This window comes from Leptonychotes weddellii, chromosome 6 (genome assembly GCF_054177405.1).
Source record: "Leptonychotes weddellii isolate Sample4059 chromosome 6, ASM5417740v2, whole genome shotgun sequence".
NCBI lineage: Eukaryota > Metazoa > Chordata > Mammalia > Carnivora > Phocidae > Leptonychotes > Leptonychotes weddellii.
Genome location: NC_138374.1, coordinates 81,737,822 through 81,750,248, shown reverse-complemented (window position 1 = coordinate 81,750,248; position 12,427 = coordinate 81,737,822). Strand labels below are relative to the sequence as shown.

At 40.4% G+C, this 12,427-nt stretch overlaps 1 protein-coding gene across 1 annotated transcript in view; it reads left to right on the top strand.

The window, feature by feature from the left end:
* CATSPERE (catsper channel auxiliary subunit epsilon) overlaps positions 1-11,021 on the top strand; it is a 150,093-nt gene extending 139,072 nt beyond the window's left edge. The window contains exons 20-21 of the mRNA XM_081824485.1: positions 2,963-3,016; positions 8,842-11,021. Coding sequence (XP_081680611.1) covers positions 2,963-3,016; positions 8,842-8,995 — 208 coding nt within the window. The 3' untranslated portion in view covers positions 8,996-11,021. The remainder of the gene's footprint in view (positions 1-2,962; positions 3,017-8,841) is intronic.
* The last annotated feature ends 1,406 nt before the right edge of the window (positions 11,022-12,427 follow it).

Here is a 12,427-nt window from a genome sequence, read left to right as displayed (position 1 = left end):
GTAGATGCAGAAAAGCATTTGACAAAATTCAACATTGATTTATTATAAAAATTCTCAACAAAGTGGGTGTAGAGGGAACATACCTCAACATAATAAAGGCCATATAGGACAAGCCCACAGCTAACATCATACTCAGTGGTGAAAAGCTGAAAGCCTTTCCTCTAAGATCGAGAAACAAAGATGCCCGCTTTTATTTTTATTCCCATATAGAGTTGGAAGTCCTATCCAGAGCAATTAAGCAAGAAAAAGAAACAAAAGGCATACGAATCAGAAAGGAAGAAGCAAAATTTTCACTATTTGCAGATGACATGGTATTATATTTGGAAAACCCTAAAGACTCCACCAAAAAACTGTTAGAACTAATAAACAAATTCAGTAATTGTTGCAGGATACAAAATCAATATATAAAAATCAGTTGTGTTTCTATATTCTAATAAGGAACTATCAGGCAGAGAAATTAAGAAGCCAATCTCATTTACCCATGCATCAAAAAGAATAAATTTAACCAAGAAGTGAAAGACCTAGACCCTGAAAATTATAAGACAATGATGAAAGAAATTATAGAAGATACCAATGAATGGAAAGGTATTCCATGCTCATGGTTTGGAAGAACAAATATTGTTAAAATGTCCATACTACCCAAAGCAATCTACAGATTTAATGTAATCTCTATCAAAATTCCAATGGCACTCTTCACAGAACTAGAACAATCCTAAAATTTGTATGGAATGACAAAAAAAAAAAAAAAAGAAAAGAAAAAAAAACCAAATAGCCAAAGCCATCTTGAGAAAGAAGAACAAAACGAGAGGCATCACACTCCCTGATTTCAAATTATACTACAAAGCTATAGTAATCAAAACAGTATGATACCAGCATTTAAAAACAGACACATACATCAATGGAACAGAATAGAGAGGACAAAAATAAACCCAGGCATAGGTAGTCAATTAATTTATTACAAAGGAGCCAAGAATATATGGTGGGGTAAGGACCATCTCTTGAATAAGTGGTGTTGGGAAAACTGGACAGCCACATGCAAAAAAATGAAACTAGACCACACACAAAAATTAACTCAAAATGGATTAAAGACTTAAATGTAAGACCCTATGCCATAAAGCTCCTGGAAGAAAACATAGATAGTAAGCTCCTTGATTTCAGTTTTGGCCATGATTTTTTGGGCTTGACACCAAAAGCAAAGGCAGCAAGAGTGAAAATAAACAAGTGGGACTACATCTCACTAAAAACCTTCTGCACAGCAAAGGACACCATCAACAAAATGAAAAGTCAACCTGTGGAAATCACACATCCAATAGGGGGTTAATATACAAAATATACAAAGAATTCATACAATGCAATACAGAAACAAACAATCCAATTAAAAAATAGACTGAAGATCTGAATAGATATTTTTTCATGACATACAGATGGCCTACAGGTATATGAAATGGTACTCAACATCACTAATAATCAGGGAAATGCGAATCAAAAGCTCAGCGAGAGATCACCTCACACCTGTTAGAATGGCTAGTCTCAAAAAGACAGGAGATGACAAGTGTTGGCAAGGATGTGGAAAAAAGGGGATCCTGTGCATTCTTGGTGGGAATGAAAATTAGGACAGCCACTATGGAAAACACTATGGAGTTTCCTCAAAAAGCTAAAAACAGACTACCATATGATCCAACAATTCCTCCCCTAAGTATTTTTCCAAAGAAAATGAAAACCCTAATCTGAAAAGATGCACCCTCATGCTCATTGCAGCATTATTTACAGTAGCCAAGACATGGAAACAATGCATGTGTCCATCAATGAATGAATGGGTAAAGATGATATGATAGAAGATAGATAGATAGATAGATAGATAGATAGATAGATAGATATAGATATAGATATATAGATAGATAGATAGATAGATAGATAGATAGATAGATAGATAGATAGATAAAGATATATATCTATATATAATGGAATATTATTCAGCCATAAAAAAGAAGGAAATCTTGCCATTTGCTACAACATGGATGGACCTTGAAAACATTATTCTAGAGTCTACTTTGGTTTGAATCCTACTTTTGCCACTGGTAGATATGTCATCTTAAGCGAATTGCTTAGTCTCTGAGCTTATTTCTTTGTTTGTAAAATGAGTCTATAATACCTATCTTATAGTATTCTGAGGATTAAATGACAGTACCTGGGTAAAAATCCCTAATTTTGTTCAATCAAGTTAAGTTCCTTTCATCTCTTTTCTCCCAAATGAAGATAGGTGAAATGCTATCATTAATGTTTATTTAGCTCTGTCTTGTCTCATTCCAAGCAATCTGATAAATCACGAGAGATACTCAGTAACTTTAGAAATAATAACATAGTGCCCTATGTCAAGTTCTGAAGATTCTTAGCTTCCTGAGCCAGCCTACATCAAGTGCACGTCACAGGCTCTTCGATCAGAAAAACCTGAATTCAAATCCCAGCTCTGCTACAGACAACTGCAAACTTTTGCAAGTAGCTTAACCTACCTGAGCCTCTGTTTCTTCATCCAAAAGAAAGTGTTGCTATGAGGATTAGGCAGATAATTCATGTAGGACATTAGATACACTGTCTGGTACGCAGCAAATGCTCAGTATTCACTTTCAACAAGTACTACGTGCTCAGTAAAACATGATTATTATTATTAACATTATTCTTGCTGTTGCCTTGGGACCCACTATCAAAAACGACATCAAGATGTTAGGAGGGCAGTGAGGTTGCACTGACAAGCTCGGAGAAATCGTGCTGCAAGCAGCCCAAGTCACACGTATGGAATAATCACCACAGCTGTGATGTAAATGCATCTCTTCTCTCCATTATCGAGAAAGTGACACCTTCATTAAGATTATCTATGATTTGATCAATACCATAAAGATTTGGAGGGAGGCTTTTAATATATTGCACTTAATTTAATCGTTAATATTATTTGTCTCATTTGCAGTTTCTGTAACCTAACAGCTATATTTGCAATAGAGACCTTTGGAATGATTCCCAGGTAATGCCTGCTGCCTAATTAGGCTTTAGGGAGGGGAGTCGTAAAAGACAGGGGTGTCAGCCAAAACAGGAAAAGCACCTCTCCCCCATTTCGCTGGGACCCTATTACTTCTGCCCTATATGTGACATCCTCAAATTGTATGTATCAGTTATCCCAGGGATACAGCGGGAAGGAATTTCTGAGAATTGTTGCTGCAGCTGGGGTCCCATTTTGTCTCATCCCCTCAGCGGCCACTGTCTTCCCATCAAACACGTCTTTGAACCCCACCTGAAGGGCAGAGCCTAGGCTGCCGCGGGGGGGCCTGGGAGGAGACAGTGGCTGCTTGAGTCTGCCCTCAACCACTGGCCATCATTCTGATTCATCCAGAGACAGGTAGGAAAGGCAAGTTCCTGGACTCCAGTCTCCTCGGAGAGCAAAGTCTTAATGCTAACACTGGGATCGCAAATGACTTTGCTTCTTTGTCCTGGGCCTGGTTTTTTGTTTTTGTTCTTTTGTAAAATGTTAAACAAAAATGGAAGACAAACAATGAAGTTACTCATGGCCCACTTTAAATATCACTGACTCCTTGATGTTTTGTGCCAATGGAAGATTAACAGTGTGAATAACCTACAAATGAGATAAGCCATGCGTTATTTCTAAGTGACTTTGGGAAACATCTATGGCCTTTGGCAGTGACTTTTAGATTGCCATGTTTGGTTTAGATGAATATTAAGAACATACGTGCACACTGTCAGAAGGGGGCATTGGTGAATTGGAGAGGAGAGACGACAGTGAAGGAGGATTTCACCTATTTGCCCCAGCTCACCTCCCAGGAGCTGGATTCCAGCAGCCAGGGGATATGGTGCAGCTTAGGGGTTGTCCCTAGGTTAGTGACTGCAGCTTAGTCTCTGTTACACCTGAGCCCCCAAAGTGGGTGCAGAGGCAGAGTGGGGGTTAGCTGGTGGTAACCATTTTCCTAGTGAGAAAGCCCTTTTCATGAGCAAACATCGGCTGAAGATCAGGCTATAGGAGGCCAAGATCTTGGTGCTTCCTTCTGGAGTACTCAACCACTTTCCCAAATTTTCCAGTGTGTCCTTTGGAGTTGTTACCTTTTAACCAGCAAACTCACTTAAATCCTCAATCGTCCTCTGAGCTCCCGCTCTATGTCCCTCCATCCCCCAAGGACACTGCTTCACCTTCAGCCTTCTAGAGTGATGGCTATTTACTTTCCAATGACCCCCAGGTGCCTCAGAGTGCCATTACCACTTCCAGGCCATTATTTATCCTGGGTCTTCTAAAACAAAACAAAAAAAAACCTTTTTTAAACACACACCCTTTTTTCCTTACATTTCAAAGTGTACTACTTCAATAACACTTGCTAGTACTCCCTACCCCTCTGGGATTTGCCCCCCCCCAATCTGGCAAGCCCCCAACTACCTACTTTTTGATTACACCTGAGCAGCCAAGGATTGGTAAAGAAAGTTACACAAAGGGCAGATTAATCACCAACTTCATACAGGTCACCAGCACTATCTGAGAATCTTAGTATCTTTCTCTGGTCAACCAATATCTTCACTCTCCATAACTACTTCAGACCTTATCAAATCAGCTTCCTCCTTGGACCATCTTTCCTTAATGAACATCAGATGAGCTTGTTTCCACCATTACAAAGAACTTAGAAGCCCGCAGGAAGGAACGCTCCTGATTCCTGATTCCAAACACACCTACCAACACCTGTGTTCATTCTCTCCTTTTTCCATCCTGTTACAATTAAAAGACATTTTATTCCTCCTCCTTAAATACAATTCTTCCACAGGTGCTTTGAACCCTCTTTCCACTTTCTAAGGAAACTTCCAAATGAATTATTTCTTCTCTCTTTTATATATTCAACTTTCTCCCTCAACTAGATCCTCCCTATAGGCTTTTAATCACCCCCCAAGTTTTTAATTTAAATATATATAAAACCCCAACCTCCTATCCCCCTCCAGCTGCCATTCTCTCCCCCCAACTTTGTGAGACAAACTTCTCAAAAGGCTTGTCTACATAGTCTCCTTTTCTCTATATTCTATCCCTATTTCTCTAACCCACCCAATCTGTTTTCTATCTTATTACTCCACCAATTACCCCTCTGCATTGGTTTCTGAATTAGATAAAACAGCTACCTTTCCCAGTCTTGAAGGACTGGCCTCAGATCAGAGATGAACCTTATTCTTCAGCCTGGCCCTAGCTGTTTGTGGTCTCTCAAACCTTTGATTGTCCAAGATGCCTTCTTAGTTCCCAGGACCTCGGTGTCCCAAAGAAGAGGATCTCAATCAGCACCTAGATGCAGGCTGATTGGAAGCTGGACCCTCAGGCAGCAGGTTTTTTAAAGTATGCAAATAGACCTCTTTCAGTGAAAGACTAGGAGATGGGTGTTTCTGTCTACTTCGTCTGCACCAAGTCCTGGGTTAATAGCCAGTTAAACTGAGTTTGTTTGTTACAGTCCTGCACTACTAGTGAATGTAGTAAGCTCTGTGGGCCACCAGAGCCAGGCTATAAAAGGTGTGTCCCCTGGACAACAGCCATAGCAGCTGGGGCACAAGACATGTGCACAAGCTTCTTTCAGAGAGATACTAGTGACCTAGGGAGAAGCAGAGGGAGAATTTAAGATGGCACTGGCCACGCTCCCCAGAGTCTCTGGAGAGGATTGCAGTCAGGCCCCTGATTTGTGTTAAATCGGGAGACTAAACCTCAGGTTGCAGCTTTTAAGATAAGCAAATGGGCCTCTTTCATGGAAAGGCTGGGAGATGGGCATTTGAGTCTGCTGTCTCTGTACTGGGGGGTGGGGGGGTGGTGCTTAGTCACTGCAAGTCCTCGGGACCCCTTTGTTTGCTATCACCCCGTGGGTCTCATCCATGGGTCTCATAGACACAAGTCCAGGTGGCTTTCAGAGCTAAGTGTTTGGGGACCTGTCCCTCAGGTGGAACTTTCATAAGTTGGGATTTGACATTGGGTCCAAACTCTTTACTCCAGGGAGAAGCTGGAAGTCAAGAGTGCCCTCCTGGTTGTATGTTGCTGCACTGGGTGTGGGGTTTATGGTAAGGCTGTGTCCCAGTCTCTTCTACCCATTTTGATGTGGGTAGATTTTTTCTCATTCACCCAATGTGTAGATGTTGCTCAGCTAGTGTCTGGATTTTTTTGGAAGGAACTGTTCCTTAGGTAGCTGTGGCATGAGTGTGACTATGGAAGGAGGTGAGTTCAGAAGCCTCCTATGTCACCATCTTGAACTGGAACTGGCCTACACCGAACCTGATAGATATTTGCCAGTCCTCATCTCATTTTATGTTTCATCGGTGTTGACTTTCCCTTTGACCACCGTATTGCTTTACGGGTTTTCCTAAACTTCTATAGCCACTCTTTCTCAAAGTAGAGAGCCCTGACCTCCTTTACAAGCCAGTAAATGTTGATTTCCCTCAGGGCTCAGCCCTGGTCTTGTGAGCTTCTCACTTTGGCAAGCTCATCCATACTCATGGCTTCAGTAAGCATCTATATACACATGACTTCCAAATCATATCTCTGGCCCATCCAGAGCTATACATCCCACCATCTATTAACCTCTTTTCTCAAAAAACTGGTCAAACTGACATGCCCCAAAATGATCTCGTGATCTTATCACCCACTTCCTTGCCCCATTATTTGTCCCACTCTAAGAAGGATCCACCAGGGTAATTGTATACAGGTGTCATTGCACAGCTCCAAGAGAATCCATTCACATGGGTTATAATATGAACAGTGCCTTCTGGAGATGAACAGTGTGGCAACCCTGTTTTCCAGAGTTCCTTCTCTCAGGAAAGAGCACACTGAACTGTACAAGCCAAATACCTATGAGTCAAAAATGAAAACAAGAAAACCCCCCCCAAAAAACAAAAAACCTAGGGTTGTGTTCATTTCTCTGTTTCCCCCAGCTCATCCAGACAGTCACTGGCTCCCATTCATTTAAACTCCTGAATTGCCCTTGAATGGATCCACTTCTTACCAACCCCATCACCAGCACTCCAATCCAAGCTACCATTGTCTCAGATGGGAACTACCACAATAGACATCTGACAGATCTCTCCTCATTCATTTCTATTTTCTTCTGGTTCATTTTCTTCACTGGAGCCAAAGTAATCTTCTCAAATGCTAATTTTATAACTTGAAAGCTTTAAGTTTCTTTCCTCAGAATGATAACTCCTCAACATGGCCTACAAGACCTTCCATGATCAGGCCGCCACCTACTTCTCTAATCTTGTCTTGCATTATGTTCCCCTCATCATCTCTGCTCTAGACCCACCAACCTTTCAGTCCCCAACCTTCTCCATACTCTGTCCCATAGCAGGACCTTTGCACATTCTATTTCTTCTATCTGGCAACTCTTCCTTCCCCTCTTTTTTTTTTTTTTTTAAGATTTTACTTATTTATTTGACAGAGAGAGACTAAGAAAGAGCACAAGCAGGGGAAAGAGCAGACAGAGGGAGAGGGACTCGATCCCAGGACCCTGGGATCATGACCTGACCCAAAGGCAGACGCTTAACCAACTGAGCCACCCAGGCGCCCTCCTTCCCCTCTTTATCTACTTAACTTCACCAACTTCATTTCCATTTAATTCTTCAAATTTTAGGATAATTATCGTTTCCCCCCATGGAGGCATATCTTGACCCTAAAAAGGAACCAAAAACTAAAGTGAGATACCAGGACACCAAACAGAAAGTAGCACAGCATTTGGCTCAAGCAGTAAATCCGCTCTGGTGGGAGGCACTCATGCAGAGTCCCAGGTGAAAGGGCAGATGTCTGGCACCCAGCTAAAAGTAGGATCTAATAAGTGGTGTACACACATACACACACACACACATGTGCACACGCACACACACACACCTGGTTGACCCTCCAGTACCTCCAATTCAATATGCCCAAAAGTAAACGAACTGTATTTACATGCCCTCACTAAAGTGCTCTTCCCTCTGAATTTCCTCTATCAGTGAATGGTGATAGCATCCTCATAGTCACCTCATTCCAAAACTTGGATGACATCCTTTACTCTCAAACCCCACATCTCAACAATCACCAAGATCAATCCAGTCTAACTTCCAAATCTGTCTTAGATCTATCTGCTTCTCTCCACTTACTCAGCCACTAATTTAATTAAGACCCTCATCATACTTGCATTATTAAAAAACCTCAAAACTGGGGTTTCTTCCTCCACACTCATACTTCCCATTCATCCATTCTTCACCCTACAATCAGAATTATCCTTCCAAAACCCACACCCTGGAGCTTAATAAAAGCTGTCTCTCTCACCTCTAACCACTGATCATTCCTCATCTCTACCACTCTGCCTACCACCTGAGCTCTAATCATACTGAACTAGTTTTAGTTCCAGAATGTCTGGGGTGATCTTAAGGTTTTCCCATGCCTCCACAACTTTGCATAGGCATCTCTCTTAGCCTAAAACTCCATGCCCACCTGTTTCTTCCTCTACTTCCAGGCATTTTTATCTGGCGAACCCATTCTAAGGCTCCGAGTCCTACTCCTATCCAGCTAATTCCGCTACTCAATTCAAAGGTCCCCTCCACTGGAAGGCCTTCTTGTATGTCTGGCCCCCATGAATTTTATATTTCTTTCTCTCATTCTATTGATCACACTGTCTATTCTCTTCCCTAGTCAACCTCTAACACTAAGAGGCAAACATCCTGAGGGTAGATAAGATGTCTTATTAATCTTTTTTTCTGTCAGTGGCATAGGAATTAGTCATTCAAACATTGTTTGACTAAATAAATTAACAACGAAAGTGAATGATGACTTCTAATGACTTTTTTTTCTTATTTCAGTCCAAGTGGCTACCTGGTTGCTGCCTTCCTATTTGTCCTGATGCTACTGTTCTTCAGTATTCTAGTTTTGAGCTATTTCCATTATATGAGGATTTATAAACAATATCTTTATGAACCAATTAACAGATATGATAGAAAACAAAAGAATAATTAGGAAAAATGAAAGTTTCTTTAGTATTGAGATATATATATGTAGAGAGTGTATATATATATATTTACAAGTGTGTGTGTGACCAAGAAATACTAAGGATAAGCACATAGTATGTATCAACAAATTCAAGCTCTAAAAATGTTCTTAAATTACCCAAGACAAATATTCTCATATCTACTGCGTGTTATAAAATTAATTTTAAGATATTTGCCCTTACCTTAAGGTACTCTATATACTCTTATATGGCTTCTTTAAAAATTAAAATAAAAGAAAACTAAATTTGCCTATTAATATCATTCTTAAGAATGAAAGTAAATTTTTGAAAGTGTATAAATATGTCAAATATTTTTTTAGCATGGGGGAGGGGCAAAGGGAGAAGGACGGGGAGGAAGCAGACTCCTCACTGAGTCCAGAGCCTAACTGAGAGTGGAGACTAACTCAGGGCTAAATCTCACGACCTGTTCGTGCCCTGAGCCGAAATCAAGAGTTGGACACTTAACCGAATGAGCCACGCAGGCGCCCCTCAAATATTATTTTGCATGAAATTTTTCATATGAAATCTTATATAGCTGTAGTTAATTTATGTATAAAAGGCTTAATGTGTCCTAAAAAAAATCTGTCTTAAATGTATTTCAGAAGTTCTTCCAGTGGTAGATTCACACATGAAACGTACAACTTATTATATTGAAAATGAGAAGCTGATGCTCTAAACTTTGAAGTTTTAGAATATGATTTCCATGTTCAACATAAGCTTCTTAATTTATCTAAATGTTACCACAGCTTTCAAACAATTAGTATTTGTAACAGTCAGAGTTCAACTAGAGAAGCAGAACTTGTGAGAGGTGTGTGTGCGTATGTGTGTGTGTGTGTGTGTGTGTGTAAAGAGATTTACTTAAAAGAACCGGCTTATGTGATTGTGGAGTCTAGCTAAACAAGTCTGAAATCTATAGCACAAACATCAAGAACAGAAGATCACAAAAAACAGAAGAGCAATATGGAACTCCACGGGCACAGATCAAAGCGTTGTCCATAATTAGAATTTCTTATTTTACTGAAATCAAGAGCAAGACAGGGATACATGCTTTTCATCACTCTTTTGAAGGTTCTGACATTACAAGAGGAAAATAAAATGAAATGACCATTGTAAATACTGGGGGAAAGGAGATAAAAATCCTCTTTTTCAATAATAAGATAATATGCCTAGGAAACCTAAAATTACTAGAAAATTTTAAAATTACTAACAAGAATTACTAGATTAAGATAACTTGATAGCTCAATATGAGATAAATATTTAAAAATTAATACCTTTTCTAGGTGTCTGCTTTCCACTCAGGTCATGATCTCAGGATCCTGGATCAAGCCAAATGGACTCCCTGATCAGCAGGAAGTCTACTTCTCCCTCTCCCTCTGCCCCTCCCCCCAGCTCGTGTGCTCTCTCTCTATCAAATAAATAATAAATAAAATACCTATTCTTTATAATGTTCTATAACAGCAATAGAAAAAATAAAAAGTAATCTATTCATTGTAATGACTAATTATATATAATTAAATTTAATATAAAAGGTTTTAGACATACATTAAAAAATCATTAAAATCTTTATTGAGGGAGATAAGACAAAATCTGATAAAAATATTTAATAAAAAAAAAAGCAAAACTACCCAATAGAAATGAGAGCAAAGAATATAGTCATTTTACAGAGGACCATACCCAAATAGCCAATAAACATATTTAAATCAACTATTTTTTAGTGTTTACTATGTGCCAGGAATTGTTCTAATAATTTGCCTAACCCTCTTCAACAACTCTGTGAGGTGGGAGTATTATTGTCCCAATATAGAGATGAGGAAACTGGTTCAAAAAGGGTAAATAATTTTTGTAAGGTCACACAGTGATAAGAGATGGAGTTGGAATTCACACTCAGGCACACTGGCTCCAAATCAGGTGCTTATCCACCGAGGATTCTGGAGCTCACCAACAGTCAGAAAGATACAAACCAAAGTTACAGTGAGGCTTGCACTCCTCACCTGAGGGCACAAACTCAGACGGGTAATACTCTTGGGAAGTAACGAGGGTCAGGGATGGGAAGGAAATTCTCTTTTTTAAAAACATTTATTTATTTATTTGAGAGAGAGTGCGAGTGGGGGGAGGGGCAGAGGGGAGGGGAGAGAGAAAGAATCCCAAGTGGACTCTGCGCTGAGCATGGAGCCCAATGTGGGGCTGATCCCATTACCCCGAGATCATGACCTGAGCCCAAACCAAGAGTCAGATTCTCAACCGACTGAGACAACTGGGAGCCCCAGGAAGGAAATTCTCTTGCACTTCAGAGGGAAAAGCGACTTATTTCAGCTTTTTTGGAAAGCAATCCAGTAAGATCTATTAAAAATACACATGCTCTTGGACCCAGAAATTCCACTCTTAGGAATCTATTTATGGGATGAGATGGGACAGGGAGGATATATATGCTGTATCATTGGTTGTCATGACAAAACTCTACCAAAAAAAAGTGCCTTTCAATAGGTGAATTGTTGAATAAATGATTGTACATTGACTGCACAGATCAATCTGTACTAGTTGATTTAAAAGATTTGCCACACAGTTTTGTTAAATGAGAAGACCAAGCTACAGAGAAGTAGTTACAGGACGATCTTATCATATAAATGAAAGAAAAGCTCTGTGTATGAGTGCGTGAAGAAACGTATGGAAAGATACATATCATTTTGTTAACATGGTGTGCATGCACACGCATGTGTCACCGTGGGAGGGGGATTGGGGATATACCAAGAGATGCAGAGGGGAAGTTATAAACCGAACCCTTAAAATTGTGAAGAGGGAAACAAGAGGAACAGCATGTGAAACTTGCTCCTAATTGTAGAACCGGGTGTCTGCACAAAGACAAACGAAAGGGCCATAGTCATCCAACTTAAAATGATGTAATTCCAGGGGCGCCTGGGTGGCTCAGTCGTTAAGCATCTGCCTTCGGCTCAGGTCGTGATCCCAGGGTCCCGCATGGGGCTCCGTGCCCAGCGGGAAGCCTGCTTCTCCCTCTCCCTCTGCCTGCCACTCCCTGTGCTTGTGCTCGCTCTCTCACTCTTTCTCCCTCTGTGTCAAATAAATAAATAAAATCTTTAAAAGAACATGATGTAATTCCAGGTGATACTTGCTTTCTTGCTATTGTTTCCCGCCACACTGAACTTAAACTATTTTTTGAAAGATTTTATTTATTACAGAACATGAGAGAGAGAGAGAGAGCACAAGCAGGGGGAGCTGCAGGCAGAGGGAGAAGCAGACTCTCCTCCCCGCTGGGCAGGGAGCCCCACATGGGGCTCGATCCCAGGACCCCGGGATCATGCCCTGAGCTGAAGGCAGACACTTACCAACTGAGCCACCCAGGCCCCTGAACTTATACTATTTTTATTCATAAAAAAATAAAACTC